Source organism: Gymnogyps californianus, chromosome 11 (assembly GCF_018139145.2).
Source record: "Gymnogyps californianus isolate 813 chromosome 11, ASM1813914v2, whole genome shotgun sequence".
Lineage (NCBI taxonomy): Eukaryota > Metazoa > Chordata > Aves > Accipitriformes > Cathartidae > Gymnogyps > Gymnogyps californianus.
The window spans coordinates 5,272,398-5,298,527 of record NC_059481.1 but is presented as its reverse complement, the minus strand read 5'-3'; the positions used below and the strand labels follow the sequence as shown (position 1 = coordinate 5,298,527).

Below are 26,130 nucleotides of genomic sequence, written 5' to 3'. Positions count from 1 at the left end.
TTTTTTTTTTACATTGAGAATGTTAAGTTTTGGACAAAAAATGATTTTGGTAAACTGTTAACAATATTTCATCCAGAGACATACACTGTTTACGTTAACACACTATTTGAATACTAACAATATCCTCAATTGTTATAATTGTGCATTAACATTCTGGGGTAGTTGGTTTGGCTTTTTTCTTTTTTAAACTACCTGCAACTTCTAAGAGTCATTCATACAGACTGAAGAATACCATCCTATAAAAGATGAATCGCAAAAAACACACTACAAAAACTTTTGACCACCAACAGCTCACACTCCACGTATGTGCATACATTCTTATTTATAACTTTTCATATACACAATACATATGTAACAATTAAGAAAAAGAATTTATTTATATACATCTAAGTGCTTCAGATAAATATGATGTTTGAATTTACAAATAGCCCTCTGCCTAAACATATTCAGCTTTTGAATTGAACATACCCTCACAGAAATCAGATTCATTTGGAACTTTCCCTTTTTTAAGTATCTGCGTATCTTCAATGTTCTCTTGCACAGTATTTGGCTGGGAAGAAGCCCCTCCAAGGTTTTCAAGTAAAATTTTCATGACAACAGTTAGATCATCTTCACTGAGTGCAATCTGTAAAGTGATAAACCCACAACTTCATTTTTGGTGACAGTACTTCTTTCCAACACAGTATGCAAATGTTGAGAAGAAACAACATGCGGCTTCCACCATAAACAAGCTGTCTAGTCAAAATGATCCTGGCCAAAACACCCTAAATAATTTACCCATTTTTCCTAAAATATCATTTGTTACTTGTTATGAACAGGAGTTACAATAAGAACTAACACTGCACATGATAAACACTTTCTAGCCTTGTAAAGGCTCTTTGCCTGCTAAATATGAGGAATTGATGATCATAAGCACTTCTTAAGAATTTAGCAATCCAGAAACATAACCAGATAAAATTAAAGCCAATATTTACATTGTAGACACTAAAACAACTGTAATTCAGTAGGCCTTTAAGGAGTTAATGAATCTGAATCCAATTATAAAATAACATTACCGTGAAAAAAAATAAGCAGTAGTAAGGGACAAAATGCAGTCACTTACCCCATAATACATAGTGTTAGAATATTTGTTTCTACACTTAATTTTTTTTTTACTGGTACTCCCTCAATATCTTATTCCTCTGTGCTTCACCAGTGCTACGTTTGGCCACAGCACAGGCACAGGACTGAAATAGGGCTCATAGACAACTAAAAGGCCCCCCAGTCTGTTTTTACCCACTTAAATCCATATGGTTAATGTAGGAAGAGAGAAAGTAAAGCCCTCCCTCTGCAAAGATATCAACCATAATTTTGAACTGTTGTATATTAGAGATCCACATCTACCCTTTTAAATTCTAATAAATCTACTAAACGCTCAAATAACCTGAATATTACAGATTTAACAATTTAAAATCTTAAATCTAGATTTTAAATGCTAACTCAACAGATAACCTCAATGACTTTACTGACTGTTGAGTCAAAGAATAGCTCCAACAGACCCCCAGAAAAATAAAAATAGGTTTTATTCCGTTTGTATGCAGGTACACCAAAACTATTCATCATACGATATCAAAACTCTAACAGATCTATAAAATGGACAGTCAAGCTGGAAGTCTTTCAACATTCTGTAAAGAATACAAATTGCAACTAGCTTACAAGCTCCTTAACTAGGCTAAGTAATATTCTGAGAATATATGTAACTTTTGATGTAGCTCTGATTTGCCGTGGTATTACCTGCATTGGTTTTAGGTCTCCTTTGATACCAATTGTTGGGGTTTTATGATACCAAGTTGCTGCTAAATTTCTCTGGACCAGTAAAGTCAAACTCACAGGACGCAGAATTTCAGAATCTGGTTGAGAATCTGTGGATATAATGCACCTACAAGAGACAGTGGAAGCAGCAGAGGAAAAATATTGAGTAGTTGCAGAATCCCAAATAATACCATACTAATCTAGCAGAATTATGGGTATACTTATTTTTAAATTAATAATAATGTGTGCTTACATGCACTTATGCCCAGGTATGCACTTGAGATGAACTCAGTTACTGTCCTATCATTCCTTTCTTTCCAAGAAGTTTTAGAGATTGTGGACATGTGTCCCTATCTAAAACAACTCCTAAACTTAGTTTGGGGGTGTTTTTTGTTTGGTTTTAGTACGTTTTCATCTCCTATCATCTTTAAATAATAGAACAATGCTGCATACGGAACATACACCCATTTTCTTTACAAACACTTTTCAACTTGGAAGAAAACTCCACGTATACCTTGATAATTTCAAATGAGTTAGCTGCACATCCATGTTGTCAATGACTGGAGGAAGAGAAGATTCATCTGAAGACACCAGCTTGAATTCATTCTGAACTCTGATTAAGCCAAGATCAGCTACCAAAGCATTATATGAAGTTGAAGATTCAGGAAAAACTATAACTGGAGCTTTCAAGTTGACATCCATTAAGAGGCGGAAGCTCTTTTTAGCAAAGTCTTTCACACTGGAAGCAGCCATTTCTGCTGCCTGGACAGTGACTGCAGTCAGGGCTTCTTGTGCGGTTTGGAAATTGTTTAGGAAGTTCTATTGATAGGTAGTGAAAAAAGTAAGAGTTCTATCAGAGCAAATAAACCTTGCAAAAAAGGCAAGCCCCAGGCAAAATGTAAGTTTAAGCAAAATAGTACAGCTGTGGCAGAAATACGAAACATCTAATTCAACCATGCAAGTTGCAAAAGAGAAAAAGGTTAAAATCATGCACAAGCTAAGACATTGCTTACCTACTTAATTTTTAAGATACTATTGAAGCTATCAACTCAATTCATTACTTGTTTTGTCATCCTTCTCCTAATTTGTCATTCTTGTATAAAGCAGCGCAACTTAAGTGACACTTCTTCAGCAAAATACTTCTATATGCTTGTACATCAGCTCACCACAAGGTACAGGTCACAAAGAGCTGATTACATTTTATTTTATTGAAAAACTTTTACTGTCAAGAAAAGAACTGAAACTAGTATCTTACCAAGAGAGACATAAAGAATTTATGTAGGTAAATTATTTGGATGCAGCCCACTTTCAGAGACATTTTACCATCCACCCTTGACATATCAGCATACGCTTCCCCCGCAGTAGCATCTGGATAAAGCGACATGTGAAATCTAAACACTTCATCTCCCATTATAGAGACAGCCTAGAAGATTAAGTCCATATAGTTAATACTCCCAGGCAGTAATCTGTGACAGAATTATTGCTTGAGTTATCAAACAAGAAATATTTCCACAAAAAGATCAACTGCAACTTATCAACAATACTTGGATACATATTAGGCACAAAAGGAAATGGAAATCAGCTATATTATGGTATGTCTCTTCTCACTTGGTTACCTGTAGTCAATTTTATATTTAACCCATGCTACTCAGAATTAAACACATCAATGCAAACATGATTAAAAAGAATTAGATATTGAATGGAAACATGTTTTGCTTCTCTGAGATAAAGGAAATTAATCAACGAGATTTTGCTTAATATTTGGTACATTACATTGTACTTAGTATTATACAACACAGCAAATCAACTACAGTCCTGTCATTAGAGAACTTAAAGAACCAGGTCTTTTTGTTTGTTTACAATCTGCATAACACATCACCTTTTTATGGATTGTTTTTGGATCAACGTTTGTAATTACAATGTCCTCGAGTCTGGAAAACACTTTAATCTTTTTAGGTTTCATAGCTACAGACGCATCCATTCCTGATTTGAGAGAAAAGGAAGAAGATAGCAATTTGTTGAAGTGCATTTATTAAGTAAACACTTTTTAAAAAAGAAGCATTATGTATTACTGAATATAAAGAATAAGTACAGCTTAGAATCCAGCATTCTACTATGTAACAACCAATGCTAAGCCCAAGACAGAAGTCATGACCTTACTACACATGACAAATTTGCCAACATAAATTGACTCTAAGGCTAGAGTAAAAATTCCCAACACTATCTAGGATCTAGCTATTAAAAAATGGAAGCTTGTGTTATTTATAACATAGTGCCTTCATTTCTTTTAAGTTTACTCCACTCAGAAATTAATTGCCTTCTTTTTGAGTCAAACATTTTCTTCCCTCACAGGCACTTTGGCTATTAAAATACTTAACTGCAATCATATCATACAATCAAAATGTATTCAAACATACACTACAGAGAAATCTACAGTGCACACATTAGCCTTTCAGAAGCGAATGAATGGAGGGAAATAACATATTTCTTGCTACAACCAACTAATCTAATATTGAAATAAAAACCTCCTTACCTTGTATTCTAATGTCTGCAATTCTACAGGTCTGATCACACACTGTAATACTGAATGCATTTAGCTTTGCAGTGAGTTTTAATTCACAGATATCATCATGGGCTGCATTAGTAGACACTGGATAGGAAACACAAGAGACACACAAGAACTTCATTATAAGTCAATTTTTTGAAACAAATGTTAGATTATTTGTTTTGTACGTATATGAACTATTCAAAAAGCAACCTGCAGTTATTCCCTAGAAGTTACTGTTAATTATTAGTCAAGACGTGAAATAAGTCTTTTATTAACACAGCTTTCTTCTGGCACAAAAACAGTCACCAACTAACACAGGCAAACAGCAATCAATATGATGTTTTTTTTCTCCATTAATATCTAGTTTTCACGCAACAGTATGGTGAATACAGTGTACAGTTCATTATTTGAAACACTATCTCACATGAGAAATGCTCCTTTCTGTATAGAGTAGCAAGGCCAATTTAGGCATATTAGGTGAAAAAAGTTTCTGCAGCAAAATTGAAGGTGCCTGCAGAATACAAAATGTAACAGCCAGCCACTATAAACTCAATCTCAATAGATTTAGGATTAAAAAACCTTGAATTTCCCAAACAACACTACAAACAGAACAATCAACCACACAGTATCTGACAAAACATTCTTAAGGAGCTTCTCCACAAAAACTCACACTATTTTGAGGTTACAGATACCAATTATTAAAATATGCACAACACCCTTCAGTTCAGAACTTCTCTTTGCTTCCCCAGGGCCCAAGAATGTTTATTTTCAGCAATATAAGTACTCTTTAGAGCCTTCAGACTGGAAAGCAACAAAGTTGTGACACTGATGCTTTGCAAAGGCTTTGGTACCGTTCGCTGCAACATCATTTATTCGACTTTTATTATAAAAGTCAGACCACTACCTAGGAAAAAGTTATATTGAGTAAGGAGAATCTGTAAAATTAAGCAACAGCGAAAATATCTGGCTTTTCTTTTTTTTAAAGGAGATTATTTTCTCCCCACATACAGTTGTGCATGCCTTGTTTTTCCACCAAATAGACTGCAATGCTGTCACCTGAAATTGTATCCTTTGAAACCAAAGGCTAGATGCTGTCAAGCAACAAAAACATGGCCTTTCTAATACTGCATTACCTGGTCTAAGAGTACTTCCTTTTTCTTGTTCTTTTATTTGAGGCTTGTGGTCTGATGCTTTATCAGTACTGGGAAGACCACCTGATGGAACACTGAATGTGAGAAAACTCACGATGGAAAGCAAAGCCTCTGTGTGAAGTACTATATCCAAACATGAAAAGATGACCTAAAATGAGGGCAAGGAGACAAAGTAACATTGTTATTTAGTAGCAGTCTATTGCATAACAACTCAGTTACTGTCACAGAATTGAGAAAAAAGTGTCTTGCTCAATTTCACAACTATCTCACCCTTCTATCTCCTTCAACTTAACACCACACAAGCTCCAGAACAGATGAGGGAGCTATGGAAGGGAAGCTTAAAACAGCTACAGAGGAACTGTGCCAATCTAAAAATTGATGCTTCATGTGGTTATGCTTGTTCAGTACGCTCTCTTAGTTCTGCTGCATTTCATTGTGGCCTATTGAGCACTTAGGTTGACATCTTCAGAACCACGTATAGGGATATTTTAATAGGTATGATACAACAAAATTCAAAAAGAAGAAAATTCAAACAAGATTCCAAATTTGCAATCAGAACAGAAAGTATGTGAGTAGCAACTACTCTAGCCAATATTACTTAGTGAAACCTAGCGTCAGCTAGCCAACTTTTCCTAGCCCAAAGCAACTCTTGGTAACTGCTGCTTTTACTGATACATTAAGGGATGTCCGCTCTCTTGACTCTAAAGTAGTCCAGCCACTTCAAATTCCACATATGGCTGTCAAGAGGCACGCTCCACCCACCACTACTACTTTAAAGGAGACATTTTAAAAGCAAAATGACCTGCTTACTTCAGAAGTCACTGATGCCATGGAAAACTACACATGAATAGTTGCTTTCAGGAGAAGTAAAAAAAAAAAAAAAAAAAAAAAGGACTGATTGAACACAAGACCTCTGAGAATGCTTGTTGGACATTTCACCTCACATCTCAACTTCACTGTTACAAACTTTCAAGCTCTGAAACACAAGGCCTTTGTTTCACACACTGCTAAGTGTATCACTCCAGAAATAAAACATATCCTACAGGCCTCAGTTAGAAATATGTCCTTATAAATTTTAATTAGCTAAAAATGTACAGCTTCTAGTTAAAAAAATTAATACACTAAACACTTCTGAAAAAAAAAAAACCCAACATCTTTTTCCTCCTGGATTTCTCTTTGAAGTAGTTAAATATAAAGCAGTAAGCTTTAATGATGAAAGAGTCAGGGGTTTGGGTTGGGTTTTTTTTTTCCTCTTCAATGAGAAGAGAAAAAGTGGGTAACTAACAAAGTTACACAGCTGTTACTATTTGAGAAGCTTAAAAAAAAATTAAATACATCCAGTACTTACATTGATGTTTTGCTTGGTGCTTCCGTAAGTAGTAACAAAATCTGGTCCATCAGCATCAGCCTAAAGGAAGAAAAAAAAGCCCAAGCACACAGTCAGTCTCTATTGAATTAACCAAATTCATTAACTGAATTAATTGAATTTACCAAACACACACATAAAGATTATTCCCACTGCAAAAGAAAAAAAAGGGAAGTGATGAAGCCTGAAGAAATAAGTTCTCTAAATAAAGCACATGATCAAGGGAACCAGAATGGGGTACTCGCAATGCTCTGCTCAGTGACATTTTATAGTACATATTTTGTGAAAGTTCAACTGGCTAGTTCCAATATTTTCTCTTACCTGGGATCTGTTTAAACTGGATCAATTTATCCTTAGTACTTTGTCAGAACAAATTAACTTGTTTTTCTCTATAAAAATTATGTCATTATAGATAAGAGTATGAGTAGCCCACTGGGTCTACAACCTATCAGATTCCCAAGTATTCATGCAGTTTTTGAAGGGTGTTTTGGTTTTTTTTTTTGTTTTTAAATAAAAGCTCAAGAACTCTAGCTACCAACATATCACTCCTCAAATGCTAGTTTTACCACCTGTAGAGAGCCACCTATCACTTACATAGGCAAAGACCATCTCACCTATTAAGTTTCACAAAGGTACTAATCTGCATTGTTCACAGAAGAATGCATACAAACATTTGGCTTCACCAGTGATTTCAGTAATTGTGTTGACTTATGAAGCAAGCACTCTATGGAAGCAGTGGAGAGTGAAATGAAATAAGTTGAAAAATAGGTATTTGGGAAAAGACCTAGTTAAGATTTAGATACAAATCCTACAGGTTTTAAAACAAGCAAAAAAAAAATTCTAACACAGGCTAAGTATGGAAGCCTTATTTTACTCCCCATATAATCTTAGTTAGAAAGTATTGAAACCTTAATGTATTCCATTTTCAGAAGATGTTCATCTGTCTTACTTGAAGAATTAATAATGCAAAGAGGATCTCCTTTTGAGTCTGCAAATAAAGAAATAAAACTGTAAACTATATCCACTCACAAGCTTTACTCCACCTACGGAATGCCTCCATGCTAATTCTCAATTATATACTAATTATGTACTATTCTTGCTGAAATAGTGAAGGTAAACATCTCTCTTCACTGAAAAGCTGCAGATTAAGCATCACCTTGTGAAATGCTGTATTTGCCTTTTTTTTTTTTTTTTTTTTTTTTTTAATTAAACTAGTCAAAATCTTGGTCCTGAAAGAAGATTCAAAATTGGAAAGTTACTTGCATTCCTATCTTTAGGTTTTTATATTCAAAACCATACTTTTCGACTTTGAGTACCTGGCTATTTCGGTTATTACTTCAATATCACTTTGAATTGTTACCTGACCAATCAAGGAAGCACACTGGATTTCCATTGCTGCCAGATCTGGTCATAAAGCACAGATTCAGAAGCTCATCAAAACACTCTGAACAGACAGAATACTTCTCAGGAATGACCATTCCTACTCAAAGTAGGCAACTAACTCAAATAAATTAACTCAAGCTAACTCTAGCAACAGGAGTAAAGCTTTTTATCAGGTAAAACAGATTAATTGAATCTCAATTACACAGGACAGCGTCATCAAGTGAATTCGGCGTGTAACCTCCTGCCTTTTTTTTTTCCCCCGCTAATTATTATTATTTTTGACCATGTTATCCTCTTGCTACAAAAGCTGATTGCACACACTGTACTGACTGCATACTAGTTTTCTAGAAGACTTACCATTTATTTCAATGCATCTCATAATAATTTTTTTCAGATATGCTGCTGCAGTCAATTCATGATTTCTAATTTTGGTTTCAGTTCCAAGCTGTAGCACAGTTAGAATATGTAATGGATGTCTCTCCTTCTGAACCTGCTTCATCAAGGTTATTACAACCTTGAATACGGAAAGGGAAATAAGTTCACTATTTCAGTAAAGCTGTCCAGATATTATGGCATGCAGTTATCACTTGGCATAAATCTCCTCAGGTAAGCTTCAAAAGTAGTATTAATCTAGACATTTTGCCTTTTTACAAAGACAAGCTACAACACCAGTTTCTTAAAGGTTTTCCCCCCCCTCCCCATTCTGTTCCTGTTGGCCAAGCAACCAATCACTTCTTAACTCCTTCAACAACAAAACAAAAATCCCGAGTCTATTAGTTTGGCTAGAATTTAATTTTGTTGGCCTAGCAGCATATCTTCACCTTGTCAAGCTATGCTTTAGTTTTGTCATCAGACGCTACACAGTGCTACATACAGAGTCTGAATATGGAAAAAACAGTTACTGCAAATCATACTGGTCTGGAAGGAAGGGCAGTAGAGAACAGATAGCAACGTGAATCAATCTTTGAATATCTGATGCTATGCAAATAATAATTAAGGACACGGAAATGTTTCAACATTGCAATTCTTCATTTATAAAAGATTTTAAGCATTACACTGATAAGAATGTTGAAAATGAGAAAAAACTTGTGTTTCTAAATGTAGCTGAAAATTAAAGCAGAAGAACTAGATATAGTTATTAATGAACAATGTTAATTTCAATGCAATTATTTCATGAGGCAATTATCTTCCATCCTTGGGAACTAAAAATAGTGCCTCAACCTAACAATCTACCACACAAGGAACTTAAAGAATTCAAGTTTGTCAATATTTTGTCTGCATCATTATACGGCATACACTTTGTGTACTAACAAATTAGCATTTCATCATTAATCACCCAATATATACAGTGCACAGACAATGTGGACACTATCTTAGTAAAAATTTCCATGTGAAACGTGTATAAAAACCGTATTAAACAAGACAGAATTGTTCATAAGATAGATTAAATAAGACAACACGGAGCACTACAGGCTAGCCTGTAATATGCCTCAGTCCTACCATTAAAAAAATTCTTCACAGTCAAGACAGCAAATCTGAAAGTTAGAAGCTGCCAAACATACTAGTGATAGGCACTGGATAACTACGTGCTGTTTGTTGACAGGTACCTCATCAGCCAATTGCAATTGTAATTCTGCAAAAACTGAGAAAACCCAAAATCTGGGATGGTATCAGCTTGCTACCTGTCTACACTTCAGCTTTGGGACAAACATTTCTAATGCCCTTAAAACTAAGTTTTCTTATATGATTTCATATCACTCACACAGAATATGTTTCCCTGGGGGCTGGGGACAGGAGGAAGTTTCTAGTCTCTGAATGCAAATCTCACTCGGCAATAGAATCGTTTGGGGTTTGAAGGTGTTTTTTTTCGTGTCTAAAAAATAGGAACCCAGATTTTGTATTGGACAAAAAACACCCACAGAGATTTAGTGAAACAAAAGTTGCACACCAAAACAACAAAAAACAAACAACAACAAACCCCACAGTTACTTAAAGTAACCTGCATACCTAAGCCGTTTGGTCTGACTCTTGAAAAAATGAAAGACCATGCTGAGCTCTTCACATTTAAGTATCACAAACATCTTCAGAGAAAACACATGCTTGGACGATTTCTTATGCGTAGGTATCTTTGCTAATTGATTGCTCATGCATTTTCCCAGTACTTCACCTACAACCTAACCTTCAGGCTTAGTATCTCTAAGGGAAAAATACTAGTTCTAGTTTAACTATTTCAGCGGGTTTTTTACAAAGAGAATCATATGCAGCGTTATGAAGGACTACGGCTAGGTGAGTGCGAAACATCTAAAAGAAGTCTGGTTTTCCCTGTTAGATGTATTGTGTATGTTAAATATTCTACAAATACATTCTCACATAATACAGACAAAAGAAAACAGCTAAATAAACAGCTGAGGAATCTGGGTTCTGGGGGGTTTTTTGTTTGTTTTCTTTTTGTTGGCATGTACAGTCTTCTTTAAACAACTAAAATGGACTTTATAGCCCACTACTTCTAAGAAACAGACCCGAGTACCGGATTCAGTAACAATAAATTTTACAGATGGATACATACCTCTTTGATTTCGAAATTAAGTAGCATATTAATTACATCTTCATTTAATGTTCTTTTTCTCTTTTCAGACAGCATTCCTTCCGGAACACTCTTATCCTGCATCAAAATCGATCTCTCCATTTCTTTGGTTTTACCTGAAGCATTCAATAAATTGGTTAACTTTTGAAATTGCGACCATTTGTTTAGCTCAAGAAACATATCCAATTCTTTTATTCATTTAGACAGCTTACATTCACCTAAGATAAGCCTTCTGTTCAAAGCTAACTTCAGAACGGGCAAATGAAATAGAAACATGTTCTAGCAACAAGATGACTCTGACATCTCAATACCTTGCTAGTTCCATGACAATTTAGCTAACACGATTACCAAATTTTGCCTTGTAATGTTTCCACTTTTTTGAAGTATTAAAGTATGAACACTGTCCTTGCAAAATTAAAAAGTTTATCACTTACACATCATACTCTCAGATCTAAGCTTGCTTTCCAGATAACAAATGCTTTTCATTATTCCTGAAAGCTTAATATTAATTAACACACTTAATATTCATGACAAACAAATTCCACCTCTGACCTTCCTTTTGCAGTACTGATTTTGCATGAGTTTGTTTTTCTTCTGCTTCACCAAGGTTTTCCATCAACACTTTGAGAAAGACATTCAAATCCTCTTGACTTAACACAACCTACAAAATTGCAGATCACAGTTCTCAGGAAAAACACATTGTTCTTTAAACTGATCACTAGCTAGCAAAGCAGAACAATTTTCCCTGGCAAGACGAGTGCTTATTTACAGGTATTTTGTCGGCAGCATCGTCCCTTAAATAACACAATGAAATTCTTTTAACCATTTATCGTTAAAGGATTAGGAGACTGAAGAAGGTTATGACTTCTAAAGCTGTATCAATATATATTGCAGCCTTTATTTAGCATATCTATGCTTTTAATACATTTCTGTAAATTACATGCTACTTCATGATATTTTAATTCCAGTTTCACCCAAGATGTACCTCCTATTTTCTTTCACAGTATATAAATTGCCACAAAAAACAACTATCCTGAGGTCATTCAAGGGAGGTAGGAATTTATGAAGCTGGAGTTACTAAGACAAATATTTGCATAAATTTAAATTCCTCTCAAGAAGATTTCGGTTTTGTTTTTTTTTTTTTAAAAAAGCACTGAAGAAAAAGACTCGAGAGAACTGGTCACAAAAGCATTTGATTTAAGTTGGTCCTGCCTTATGGCAGGGAATAAACAAGACTCCTTGACATCCCTTTCAGTTTTCTCTTTTCTTTCTCTCAGTTTAATAAATGTACACAGCAGTTGGGGTGTTTTACGTGACACTTTCAAACCTCTACATTCACGCAGGTAGGTTAAACCCTGTTGACATGAAACTCACTCCACAACTACTAAAAATTTGCAGCTTGTTGCACCTTTGTGTCCAGAAATAACATAAAGGTTAATCTTAGATTAAGTATTATCACGAGCTTCTCACCACCTTCTTTTCATAAGACTTACATTCATTGTATCCAGATACCCCGTGATCTCCTGTACCGGTAATTTGTGAAACCAAGCTGCAGATAGATTTCGTTTCACAGACAGGCTTAAATTAATAGGGTGAAGTATCTGAATGTCTGGATGCGACAAACCTGTCTCCGTAGTGGTCCTTAAAACAAAGGGCAAAAAAACCCAAAACACACGGTGGGAAAGTTAGAAGTTAAGTCATATGTTACATTTTCAAAGTAACATCTTAAAATCTCAAATGTAGTATCTCTTTAGGCTTAAATGGCTTCCTGAGCAGAACAGTATCTTATTTTACTACTGATTTATTTGCCCTTAAGATAACAGGTTAGTATTTTAACATCAAATATTTGACCCTGTCACCAACCATGGTTTCTAAGCAAGTAGATTAATATCCTATAGAGTATTAATGTTACCAATTAGCTAAGGCATTACTTAGTAAAGTACACTTTACCTAGACAGTTTCAGCTTTGTCAGCTGCACATCCATTTTGTCAATGACTGGAGGGAGCAAACTGCCTTCTGGAGACACCAAGCTAAACTGGTTCTGAACTTTAATCAAGCCAAGATCTATTACTATAGCATTGGGGGAAACTGAGGACTGAGGAATGACTATAACTGGTGCTTTCAAGTAAATGTCCATTGCAAGTCGAAAACTCCTTTGAGCCAGGTCTTTTACACTGGTAGCAGCCTTTTCTGCAGCTTGGACTGTAGCAGCACTCAGTGCTTCCTTAGCTGTCTGAAAGTTGTTCAAGAAGGTCTAGAATAAGCAGTTGAAGAGAAAGGAGAAATGTCTGTAAACAGTTTTTTAATCTAAATTACCCTCTCATTTTACAACATCAACCAACATCAACCACCATTTATGCTGCCTACTATGTTAAATTTTCCCTGGGGAAAGATAACTGAGTGCCTTCTGTCCTGACCTCTAATAGCGAGTCAAAAACATACTAACCAGAACAATCCATTCATTTTAAACCCATCTCCGCTTTTTCTTCCTTCATTAGCTACAAGATTCCTTTACCCCATTAGCTCACATGATTTTTTTACAGCCCCTCTTTGCCCCCAGCGAATACTAATTCCTATTAAAGCCAGCACTGAATGACAGAAAGCCCACTAGTGCTTTATTGAAAAAGCCAACATTAGGATACTTGACGAAGGTACAAATATTTACATTGATTAATTTGCAGTCCTCATAGCATCTAACCTTGTAGAAAGTTTTGCCTCTAATGTTAGCGTAGATATGTTAGCAATGAATTCAGGTTTTTGCCAGGGTGGAGAGGGCAGCGAACACAAAACCCCCCAAATACCTTAATAGCACCAAGCTTTTCTCTATTTCCAAGGCAGAGGGTGGGAAGTGACCCACTTGCAGTATGTTAGTTTTTTTGAAATTCAAACCAGTTAAAGCTTAAAGTTTTTTGATAGTACACACGAAAAATTAAGCTTATCCTTTCTCTTTCAGAAACTTATTACTACTTGTACTGAGGACACAAACAAGGAAGGCTAATTTGAGAACACAGCAGAAAGATACAAAGGAAAAAAAGACTTACCAGAAGAGACATGAGAAATTTGTGAAGGTATACTATTTGAATACAGCCTACTTTCAAAGATACGGTACCATCCACTTTTGACATGTCAGTGTAGGCTTCTCCCTCAGTAGCACATGGATCTAATGTCAGATTGAAACTGAAAACTTCATCTCCTACTATAGACACAGCCTAGAAAGAGACAAACAGTACCTACCAGCCATCAGCAGCTTCTAAAAAGGTACTTAACACAAAGAACTCAATACATCATCAGCCTATCAGATGTACTTTTTTTTTTTTTTTTTAAATCTTTTTGGACATCCATTCTTCTAATATGAAAACTATGCTTTACCATGTATCTTATTTGAAAAGAGGTATTCATGACAAATCAAATATTTTAAAAAGAGCTGAATAAGCATATGTATTACATTTAACTTTCATACACACAAAACTAACCAAGAATCAAGTAAAACTTAAAATCTTGTAGTTGAGTACTTTTTTATGAAGGGTCCTTGAATCAACGTCTGTGACAACTATGTCTTTAAGTCGGGCAAAAAATACAGTGTGACTTGGCTGAAGGAGAAGAGATGAGTCAAGACCTGTAAAGTATGAAGAGAGAAACAGCAGCATTGCATAACAGAAGTAATACAACACCAGTAGGGGAGGTGAGAAAAGTTACAGAAATTATACATTGCAACAAACAATTATTTTGTTAATAGTTAGCTAAATTCAACAAGGATTTTAAAAAAAAAAAAAACACCACAAAAAATACCTAAACACACTGGATTCTCTCCTCTGTTTCCAAACGAAATAAGTAAATTTACCACATCCCTTGCTGAAGGGACTGTAAATAAAAGAGCTCTATTCGATCCAAGGCATTTTAGTCTCCCTGTATCCAAATCAGAATAATTGGAAGTAATTCCCCAACTACCATAACTTCTCCAAAACAAAAAAAAGTATTGTAAGTTCTGGAAATAGGACTTTTTGCATTTTATCAGACACAGAAGTATATTGTCTAGAGTTCAAACCCAATCCATACGCCATACTGCCTGTTATTAAGCTTTGAGAATGTGACCATACTAGAGCTGCATACATGCATGCATACATACATGCATGCGACCATACACGCATACATGCATGTGACCATACATACATACAAAACAAAATAGAAAAATTTCTAATACAGATACTGTCTCAATATCAATCCTCTGTGTAAAGAAATGAGCTACTATTCTTAGAAAAATATTCAAACGATAATCTGTCTCTTAATAACCAAGCTACTGAGTTAGTTTACCAAGATTTTCTATCAGAAAAGATGTTACTATACTGTATTTGAACACAACATTTTTGCAAACAAAATCTTGTGTTAATACCGTATATGATTTAGAGATGGGCACAAGCAAGAGACTTTATGAACTGTATTACATATTCTTGTATATCACCTATTCTTAAGTATTCATACTAAGAGAGAGTTTTGGCAGCTATTAGGGTGGCAGCTATAGCCAAACTTGGAAGTGAAACTCTCCCCCACCCTGCCCCAAATTATTGATAGCCCCTCTGAGGAGTAAAAAACAATCAAGAAAACAAAACCAAAACAAGAAACCCAAACAGATCCTAAGAGTTCAAAACCAAAGGAAACAGTTACAAGGTTTTTTTATCCTAAATAATTCAGGCATAGCAGAAAAATATCCAAAGCTTAAGACAAAATGAGAAGCCACCCATAATCAAACTCCTTCAAAACATGAACCTAATTACCTGAAGAATAATATATCATGCTTTTCTAGCTAGAGACCAAAACATTATGACAAACTAGAAGACTGACTTCGAAAACAATACCACAAGCCATGTTTGTACAGATAATAATTAAAAAAAAGTCAGATGCTGAAAATTTACACCTTAAATATCTTTTAGTCTAATTGTTAGCAGTTGCTTTGAAACTAAACTACTAGATCAGTTACTAGTAACAAAGAATTTAATACCTTGTATCTTGATCTCTGCAATGTTCTTTTTTTCATCACAAATATTTAAACAGAAGGCATCCAGCTTGGCAAAAAGCTTGAAGTCAAAGACATCCTTATCCTTGGAAGGTCTAGCCACTAGAAATGAGAGAGGGTGGATTTTCAAGGTACATATAATTCATATTTTCACTCAAACTCCTGAGAGTATTTGAGGGTTGTTTTGGTCTAGGGGTTTTTTTTTGGCATTCAGATGACTTAGTTTTGTTTCCCATAGTTTCTTTCATTACCACTACCGTGATTAAGTCTGTAACATCCCATCTTAGAGCAACAAGTCTTCCTCTGAAGGCAACTCTACTGATAAGAGTAAAACATGTCAGCATTTGCTTGTAATTCTATGTTTGATATTACTCCCATCTAGTGATGACTCTCTATGGGAACAATTTTACTTTTTTAAAGTTAAGGGTAATTGCTGGGTTAAGAGGAAAGAAATAGCACAGTATACTTATTTTTAAAATGAAGTCAATAACTCAATAGGTTCACAGTAGTGGTTTTTTCAGGTTATCTAATATTTCCTATTCCAAGATCCAAATGTAGTAAGTTTTCTCTTAAACTTCAAGCTTACAAGAAATGGCAAACCTTGGAAGCCTATTTCAGGCAGCTAACACCAGGTTCTACGAGAGCAAGTGTTAAGGCTGGGGAGAATAAGGTGAAGTCACATACAAGTGTCAAAACCTATCTATGGGGGAAGACCAGAAGCCATCAGACCTCACCGATGGTCTGCATCTTCACTAACCAAGAGTAGCAAAGTATTAATCCAAAACCTCAAATATTTACAGGCTTTGCTAAACTGTACGCAGCAGCAGCTTCTTTTTCAGCCTGCTGATTCAAACCCAGGCGATTTAAAAATACAAGTGATTCTGAACATTCTTCACTAGACACCTTATTTCCAGCTCACCTGATGATTGAGTTTTGCACTTAGTATTAAAGACAGTGCAGCTGCTCCCCTCTGAGCCTATTTTGATATAAATTCATTTGTTGTTTCAGTGCTACAGGAACAGCAAGATTTTCATTAGGCTAGCAAAGGACTCGACGACTACTTTGAAAGTCTATTTAAATTGCCTAGATCAATAACACAGCATAATCATCGAAGTACTATTTATCTCCTTTATTTTACCATGAACACTACTTGATCACTTTATGATTATGTGGTTATAATAGTAATTTCTTTATAATTATGTATATATTACATATCTATTTATTATATAAATATAATTATTACATAAATAATTTATTAAATTTATAAATTAGTTTATGATCATAATCATTGTTTCATTTATTGTTTTTTTGAAATGAGTCCTCTAGCCTGGTGAGCCACAGTCACATGAGCTTTGATCTTCACCCCACACTACAAAGCTACTCAGTTTTCTCTGGATTTGATCTTTTTGCCAGCATGCAACATATCCTTTCAGAATCATCATTTTGACAAACACAACTGTACCTTTCTTCAACCTAGTGTCATCTTCTTGCTTTTCATCCTTAGTTGGTATGTCTCCACTACTTTCATTGCCTGACGGACTAACAGCTGTTAGAAAACTGATAGCAGACATAAGGGCCTCTGTATGCAGTAGAAGGTTCAATGATGAAAAAGCTACCTGTTGAAAACATGAGACTCCATATGACAAAAAAACCAAACAAACAAAAAAAAAAACCCCAAAAACCCCACCAACTTACAAGTATAAGAGTTGGACTGAGGTACAAAAGCACCCAATGGAATATAATAATTTCTTAGAAACAGAAAAGCTGCATGTGTTACCAGCAACAGATCATAAAGGAAAAAAAGCTTTCCGTAAAGCAGAAAAGTGGTAAGCTTAGAAAATAAGAAAACTTAACAACAACCCAACAGCTGTAACTGTTAACCTATAACTTCCTCAGTACAAAAGCAAAGTGATACAAAATTAATTTAGAAGCATTAAATGAGTGAAAAACTCATTGTGGAAGACTGCATTAAATAAGTGGAAAACTTAATTAGATGACTAAGAGAGATACACCTGGAGTAAGGCAGTCTAACCTAAATCAGGATTCAGCCTTCTCAAGCAATATGCTCTACAAAACAGACTCACTCTTGAACGCTCCTGCAATAACGCAGTACTACATGAACGGATAAGTGGCAGGTGGCTGCCATGTAGATACTTAGTATAAAGGTGTTTCTCAACAAATCCACTAAGGGAGTGCAAAAGGTAAGTGCCTGCCGTGTAGTCTAGTAAAAGTTATCTGCTTGAATGGGCTTGAAATTGGAAAGAGCGCCCAAATGTAATTCTTCCAGACACAGAAGTCCCACTGAAGAGCTGCAAGGCAACACCTGACGATGTATAGAAAGTTGAGTTCTCTTAATATCAGCACTATCCCATAGCGTGAAGTCAGTCAACTCAGTATGTATATCCACCTCAGTAGCATCAGAGTAGTAGAACCGTCATCCCCTGCTGCGGCTTCAGGAATCTTTTCTTGGCAAAAAGATTCCAGTATTAACTGGACTTCCCTGATGAAATCTATAGATACTCTAAAACTATTAGGTGGCAAGTGAAATATTTCAGTCTTCACACCAAAAAATGGCAGGCAAAATAATGCCATAATGTTATAAAGGGAGGGAAGTACCTATCACAGAAAACTGACAGCTCTTTGTAGTTTATTTCCAGAATTCCTCAAGACACTGTTTTTCGTTAGATTGAAATCTCTGACTCAAAAATACACCATTAGTACAACAGTTAAAAATTAAGAATTTAGGTACTTGCTGTCTAAAAAAAACCATTTCCCTATATTGCAATAATTTTTAAGAGATCAAATTCTCATTCTAGAGTCTACGAGAAAAGTGATGGAGAGGAAAATGCAGTATCACAAGAAGGTCCTGAGTCATATTTCAGAGTGAAGAATTAGAACATGCTCCCCTCCCCCCCCACTCCCTGCCAAAAAAAAAAAAAGAAAGAAAAAAATCACTCGAATGGATTTAGACTTCTTATTAAATTTAGCCAACAGAGTGCTGATTATGTGGTATTCACAAAACAAACAGATTATTTAACAGGAAAGGGAAAGACTTCTAGACTCCACTACATTTTCCCATACTGGGCATTTGAACTTCATGATCTCACATGCATGAGAAGATGCATTCTTACATTATTTTGAATTTTATCCACACGAGCTAGCTAGACAGTTTTTCATCATAGTTAAGAAACAGACTAACATACTGCTCTTATATTAAGTTGTAGAAAAACTTGCAAGTGCATTTTAACTCTTTAAATCTCCTTGCTGCAAGGCTGGGCAGGGGGAGAACAGGAAAGGCAAAAACCCCTTACTGATTCCTCCCTTCTAAGCAAGCAAACGAAAAGAAAATAAGCAATTAAATCTGCAAGCACTCACTTGAATCATCTGTTCAGTGTTGTCAAAAATTGTCTGAAAGTGTGGCCCATTTCTGTCAGCCTGAAAATAATGATTTCCATGAAGGTTAATATCAATTCCAACCAGTTACTGTGCTCTTCAGAAGACACAAAACAATCCATTAGCTCTGAATAGTAGGTTTAAGACTTTATAATATATAAAAGTGCTTTAAAAATAGATTTAAAAAGCTTTATGTATACCTTGAGATATTCCACCTTCAGAAGGTCTAAGCCAGGTTTATCTGAGGAACTAATTAGATGAATGGGTGCTTTTTTACCTGTAACATACCACATGAAATACACAAGAATTAGGGTAATTTCTGTTCTTTCAGAGTACCAAAGAATTTGTGCCTTGAAGACAAGGATTAACTTTCAATACCGTTTGTTAAAATACATTGCACCACCTAATATGAATCACTGGTTTCTCTTCGTGAAGTCCAAGATGGCAAGTCTATACCCTTTCTCCATCCAAACACTGAGCACTAAGCTATTTATTCATCTAATAAGCATTACGGTGGGAGTCCAGAGCTTATCAACTGTGCCAATGGGACAAGCACTGCCAATGGACAGTTGCATACTAAGTATTGTAACTGGAAAACTAGAACAACATTTGGATTTCAGTGAGCACAAGAGACAGGAAAGCCACAGTTTCAGACTAACTGCTATATATATATATATATATATATATATATATACACACACACACTAGTATACTTCTCTTCCATTGCTTATTACCTCCAGTTTCATAGTAATCCAAGCTTATTTTCTTTAAATAAGATACAGCTGCTAAATTATAGGTTCTGACAGTAGCTTCTGTCCCAAGGTGCATTACATCAAATACAAGTACCGTTTCCTCGGTTTTCTTTTGCCTGGTGAGTTCTACTAAAACCTGGATGAGCAAGAAATACAGTTACACCATCTTTTCACATGTAGCATTCTCACCATTCAAACAACAATGAAAAAAGCACAGAATTAATGCCTTGCCTGCTTTACTGGAAGTATTATTTTTATTACAGAGTTAAAGTGTAAAAATAGAAAAAAAAGTGATTGTTTGATGGCAAGAGATATAAATATCATAGAAATATTTTGGTATTTGCTCTTTGCAAGTGACCCGCCTGGGTATTTACTTTGTTCTTCCAGTGCAAATTTCCTACCCCCCACCCCCAAATTATGACTTGGTACTATTATTTTCTACCAAAAATACTCCAATAAGGGGCTTTTTTGCTGATTTTTTTAATACATACATACAGATGAAGTATGTATATGTTTTATTTATATACATACCAGATATAAAAAAAACCCTCATATGCATACCATATATAAGTAACTCATACACAGAAATACGTATGAATATACACATGTATTTTTGTTTGGTGGCTATGTTTTTGCATCCATTAAATCTGGAGAACACTGGTAATAGAATAGTGGATTTTTTAAAAAATATTCTTTATGTAGAAGGTAAAAATAGAATTGAAGAGACATACCTCTTTAATTTCAAACTTCAACTGAAGATCTGTCAGCTCCTCTTTACCAGGCTCCTTATTTCTTATTTCTTCTCCTTTAATGAGTGACCTGTCAGTTGGTTCAGAACTTTCTTCAAAATCAAAATATTCTTCTTCAGAGTCTACAGAAGAGAAGCGACTTCCTCATTAGTAAACTTCTTCCAGAAACAGGGGTAAATATCCCACCCTCTCTTTCCCATTCCAATGGGATTTTAAAATGTTTGAGCAGTTTAAACCTAATCTGACACAGTATACTTTAGATCTATACTGCCTTCTTACCCCTTGGAAAGTGAAGAAAATTAAAGCCCTATTAAGCAAAGCACTAGAGTTTAGCTGTATCATTAGACATTCAAGAACACATATAAGGAAAAACAGTTATAAAGTAAGCTCCAGGAAACAAGTTTCCCAGGTTCCACTATAGGAAAGATCTTCTCTAGAACAACCACGGAAGTAAATGCTCAAATCCACAGTGTCAATACAGTGATTTGCCGTTTGTTATTCTAGTTCTGCATTTTCAGAAAAAGGAGAACATCACTAATGCAAAACACTTAGGACAGTACACATGACGTTTGCAACAGTCTATTTTTGCCACACGTTGGCTGCTTAATGCAAGTGTACACATCCTTTAGACATTTTACTTAGCTTTTTTATGTGCCCACCCCAAAGTATGTCCCCTGAAGTGGCAGCAGCAGCAGATTAGTATTTGGCTAAATTCATTTTTGGATTTAAGTCAATTCTGAAATAACAGGTTCCTCAACACTCTTTGCTAAAAAGATGTCTCATGACATCTGAATAATTAAATTGGTTTGTTAATGACATCATAATACACTTGTTATTAATAGCTCGCTCACATCTGAAGATGTTGCTTATGCATAATATTAATCTCCAAAAAAGTTTTTTTTGCTTTTTAAAAACAGCAAGTTTATTTTTCTGAGGTAACATCAGCATCTTAATTGAATCTTCTTATGCACTTGACATTAGAGATGATCAAATCATACTCATCTCTACTGTCCTTATAACATGTTTTAAGATCAATAGCAGCCTGAAAATGTTAGCTCTTCCATAAGTTATGGCCTTCTACTTTTACAAAGGCGTATCTGTAGCTTCTTACCTGACACTATTTCTGCTAACAACTGGGGTGTATTAAGTAACCCTTTACTAACAACAGGAATTGTGGGAATAGCCGGTACCTAGAGGGAGGGAAAAAAGGAAAAAAATCACCACCATTTTAAAGTCTGTATAACTTGGTATGTTCAGTCATATTTTCTACCGATGATGCATGTTTCACCTTGCCTACCCCGTATTACTTAGAAAGGTCAGTTTTGCCAATACTTATATTGAAAGCAACAGGACAATGACAAAGGCTAAGCTAGCCTTGTTTGAGTAAGCCCAGCACGTTCTGATGGTAAGTCATAATGCAGACACACTGCCTAACTCAGCTCAGCAACAGATCTCTTATTTCAAGGGAAAAAGACCGCAGACATTAGCAGGAATTCACACTTACAATGATCACTTTAGTGATGTCATTTTTTTAATTTCAGTTTTCTTAGTTATAGTCAGCTTACCTTTGTGCTTGGAATTAACACAGATGACTTCTGAGGCAACGGAATGCTATCAATCAGATCGAAAATTGCCTTGATTTTCTGGTCAGAGAGTCTGACATGCACCAAAGGAAGTCCTCCTGACACTTTAAACCTTTTTTTTAAAAAAATTTGATTAAACTCCAAGACAATAAAGTACATACCAATTCTTTACTTAAATCTTAACAATATCTATACTCATATATAAAGATCACACCACAGTAAAGCTAGTGATTCTGCATTAAAAACAGGTCTTGGACTCAGTTTAAACAGTATAGTTAGTCATCAGTGAAGGTGACAAGGGAACTACTAGTCAAAAAAGGTTTCGTAAAAAGTAGTAAGCTACTTCTATCTCTTAAGTTAATACTTTCAAATTATAAAGTGTAACTGAACCTTTGGGGAAAATACAGTTTTCTCTTCTGTGAGTACACAGCAATTAAAAAGAAGTCCTTTCAACATTAATATATTACTTTGCCATCCTGGTATCTCTTTCCACCATTGATTTTGCCAACTGTACGTGAATATCCATAGGCTGTAATATGTGCAAAGTTGATGGATGTTGAAAACGGGCCTTCTTCCAGTCTTCACCTGCAAATGTTCAGTAAATTTAGATGAAAAAATATCGCTTGCTAATTGCTTTAATCAAGGTATCATTAAAGTGATCAAATGGCATCACTAGGAAAGCATAAAGAACCCACTCACAAACTACAGAAACCTAGAACAATTTGGGTATTTTAAGAGCTTTTGAATCCACTTTCAATAGTTCTTAACACTATATTGCCCTAGCAGCCTTAAGCCCACTTCTACACTAAAAGATGTATCTGATATAGAACGCTAAAAAAATAGATAGATACATGGAGAGATAAATATAAAACAGTAACCTAGCACTCCGTTGACTGCACAAACTTAAGTCCAAGTGAAGTATTAAGGCCAATTTTAGCTGTGTTTTCCTGTATATGACGGAAAACATAATAGTTCTAAGCATTTATGTTGCTTGCTGGTATCAAAGTAAAGAGGTGATACACAAGTCCAAACAAAAAGCAAGCACCTGTTTGAAGAGAAACTAACGAATTTTTTCACAGTTTAATACCAGACATGTGTATTATAATCTATCTTTTAGTTAACTACTGGTTTTGGTTTGTCTTTTTTCTTTAAAAAACATATTTATTTATTACAGGTAGGTAGCCTTCATCAATCTTTTGAGTAAACAGCAACTATGTTGTTTTGTTACCTGTTCTTCCAAAAAGAAGTTGCACATTTTTTATTTCCACATCAAACTTGTCATAAGCTTTGTCCATAATCTCCTCTAAAGAAGAAAAGCTAGAAGCTTGACTACTGCCTTGATTTATGCTGTTCAGCTAAACACATAAAGGACAAGATAAAGTTAAGTCTAAAAGTTAAGTCTAAAACTTACACACACATGCTATTAATTCTAGTGAAGACGAAAAAGATGATTTATAGGAGTTTATGATTGACATTTGGACTCTTACAGAGAAGAGATCTTAATTCATTTCACACTTCACTTATGAAGAATAAGTAGATTTTTTGTTATTTCTATCAATCCACTTAATTCAAGTTATGCAAAAAGAATTTTTCTTATTAGTTTACAAGTTTACTGCTGGAGTACAGCTAAAATAAATATTTAATCAGTCAGCTAAAATCAAGTTAAATTATTGTAATCTTTCAATTTTATAGGAACAAGGGAATTAACTTTCAAACTCCAGGAGAAAAATCATATTCTCTTTTATTAATAGAAAGCTATCATTTTACAAAAAAAGGAAACAAAAAGTTCATGTGTTTCGCTGAAGAAATGAAACATATTAAATGATAAGCTATTACATTCATGATTACAAAATGAAAATGTTTCCTGGGGAGATTAACTAGTACAAGTATGTCAAAGACAACTTAACAGCTCTGAACATTGATCAAATTGCTGACTCAAATTTATTTGGTACGAAATATAGTAAGTTAAAACACATTCACACAGATGATCATCTTTGCCTTCTGAAAACCAGCTGGTTTCAGATGACAGCTATGTTAAGAGAAAAGAATATTTTCTTTCTCTGAGCTTACAAGAGGTCATTTATATACCTGAAATGTACCAAAGTCCAAAATCAGCAAATCTGATTTTTCATGGTAGAAACCCGTCTGTGGAACCACAAGGTAGGAAGGTTTCAGATTAATCTTCAAGTCAAGGACTTTCCGCATTTCAATAATATGAACTAATCCTTAAATAAAAAGGAAAGGACATTAAAATTGAAATGTTCACAAGTGAAACATTTGTGCCAGTCAACACATAAAGAGATGTTATCTATCTGAAAGATAATGCATCTTGAGTAAAGACTTACTGTCGTAACATTCTACTGATTTCTCACTAAACTCGATGCTCCTTCCCACAAAACATCCACTAACCTTCCAAGTCAAAAACTCAGGGAAAAAACCCAATCGTACTATTTGGCCAGCAATCAAAACATAAGCAAAGTGTTTAGAAAATCATATTGAAACATTTTAAGACATTCAAGGGTTCACCTCAGGTGACATTTGTTATTATCTTACCTGTAGCAGTTCTTTCCTTGATTTCTTCCAGCTTCATTAGTGTGGCTGATGTTAATCTTTCAAGATCCATTCCCTTACTTGTCTGGAAGAATTCTACCATTGCATTTATTGTTCTCTTTTCAAAAAAAAGACAGACAAGAATTATCAATACACACAGACGTCACTCAGTAAAAACTCAAAAATAGATCTTGACAGAGCAAAGAGAATACCAGCAGAGAAAGGAGAATCAGAAAGAGAGTTAAGAGTTTTGGTTACTACTCACTGCATCATATTTTATTTCCACAGGCTGTGATTCAATAGTAAGACTCTGGTCAGCAGTACTATCCTCTGGGTTAACATTAAACTCTATCTTAAGTAGAGAAGACTTGCTATCCCCTATGGAAGCCACAAGAGATGGTACAATGTTTTCTTGTCTCAGGCCTGTAACGTACCAGTTTTCAAGCTTCGCTTCAACCCTAAAGAAGATGAATAGTTAAACATACTTAATTAGAATACAGAACACAGTTCCATCTAGGAAAGACAAGCAAGATAAGAAAGCCTTTGGTAAAGCCAAACATGACTAGTTTCGTAGGACTAGTTAAGAAACTGTTACATTAATAAATTGAAAAAATAAATAGGAGGCAAGTTGTTCACAGCAACACAAGGGTGATATTTTCTTTTTACCTTCTGTTATCTGCAAGGTGGATTGAATATAACTTTCTGCTCATGTTTATTAAGAGAATCAGTTGCAAGAAAAAAGAAAAGCAGAATATCTATGCTACAGGTGAAAAAGAGTAGGAATGTTAACTATTACGCATTGATTTCAAAATCAGTTATGGACTTCTGGTGCAGATGGGTATTCTTTACTGACAGCTTCCCTGACAATAGGGTTAAGCGGAGTCAGTAGAAAAATGCCTCTTAAAGCCATGCAAACACCACCAACCCACACAAACTTCATTCATCCTTAGAAGTACCTATTAGATACAAAACTGATTTTCAGGTCCTGGGTCTCCACCATTGGAATCCCTGACTTTGAGAGGCAACACAGTTTGGGCATAACCAGTGTCATGAGCCTGGCTCTGTTTGGATAACCTAATTACATTTTTCTAGAAACTTAAAATCAGAAAAAGTATCTGTTCTACTTTTTCAGTCTTGCCAACTAAATTATATGGCATGCATTTATGTAAAATATTCTCAAAGCTCTTTTTATTTTTGTGCAGCACTCAGGCTGCACCTTTAATATTCCCCAAAATGGTTTTTAGTAAAAATATTTCAAGAGTCAGCAG

The 26,130-nt window shown here is 35.0% G+C and overlaps 1 protein-coding gene across 1 annotated transcript in view; it reads right to left on the bottom strand.

Annotated features, from left to right (window-relative positions):
• VPS13C (vacuolar protein sorting 13 homolog C) overlaps positions 1 to 26,130 on the bottom strand; it is a 102,248-nt gene that overhangs the window by 47,211 nt on the left and 28,907 nt on the right. The window contains exons 20-48 of the mRNA XM_050903681.1: positions 25,128 to 25,320; positions 24,866 to 24,980; positions 24,401 to 24,537; positions 23,541 to 23,667; positions 22,780 to 22,897; positions 22,295 to 22,424; positions 21,841 to 21,919; positions 20,712 to 20,851; positions 19,942 to 20,116; positions 19,429 to 19,496; positions 19,211 to 19,270; positions 17,288 to 17,451; positions 15,821 to 15,930; positions 14,337 to 14,440; positions 13,866 to 14,033; positions 12,774 to 13,078; positions 12,317 to 12,464; positions 11,376 to 11,484; positions 10,806 to 10,939; positions 8,597 to 8,753; positions 7,765 to 7,844; positions 6,839 to 6,898; positions 5,473 to 5,638; positions 4,325 to 4,441; positions 3,671 to 3,774; positions 3,047 to 3,214; positions 2,306 to 2,610; positions 1,774 to 1,918; positions 469 to 625 (exon numbers count right to left, since the gene is read on the bottom strand). Coding sequence (XP_050759638.1) covers positions 469 to 625; positions 1,774 to 1,918; positions 2,306 to 2,610; positions 3,047 to 3,214; positions 3,671 to 3,774; positions 4,325 to 4,441; positions 5,473 to 5,638; positions 6,839 to 6,898; positions 7,765 to 7,844; positions 8,597 to 8,753; positions 10,806 to 10,939; positions 11,376 to 11,484; positions 12,317 to 12,464; positions 12,774 to 13,078; positions 13,866 to 14,033; positions 14,337 to 14,440; positions 15,821 to 15,930; positions 17,288 to 17,451; positions 19,211 to 19,270; positions 19,429 to 19,496; positions 19,942 to 20,116; positions 20,712 to 20,851; positions 21,841 to 21,919; positions 22,295 to 22,424; positions 22,780 to 22,897; positions 23,541 to 23,667; positions 24,401 to 24,537; positions 24,866 to 24,980; positions 25,128 to 25,320 — 4,043 coding nt within the window. The remainder of the gene's footprint in view (positions 1 to 468; positions 626 to 1,773; positions 1,919 to 2,305; positions 2,611 to 3,046; positions 3,215 to 3,670; positions 3,775 to 4,324; positions 4,442 to 5,472; positions 5,639 to 6,838; positions 6,899 to 7,764; positions 7,845 to 8,596; positions 8,754 to 10,805; positions 10,940 to 11,375; positions 11,485 to 12,316; positions 12,465 to 12,773; positions 13,079 to 13,865; positions 14,034 to 14,336; positions 14,441 to 15,820; positions 15,931 to 17,287; positions 17,452 to 19,210; positions 19,271 to 19,428; positions 19,497 to 19,941; positions 20,117 to 20,711; positions 20,852 to 21,840; positions 21,920 to 22,294; positions 22,425 to 22,779; positions 22,898 to 23,540; positions 23,668 to 24,400; positions 24,538 to 24,865; positions 24,981 to 25,127; positions 25,321 to 26,130) is intronic.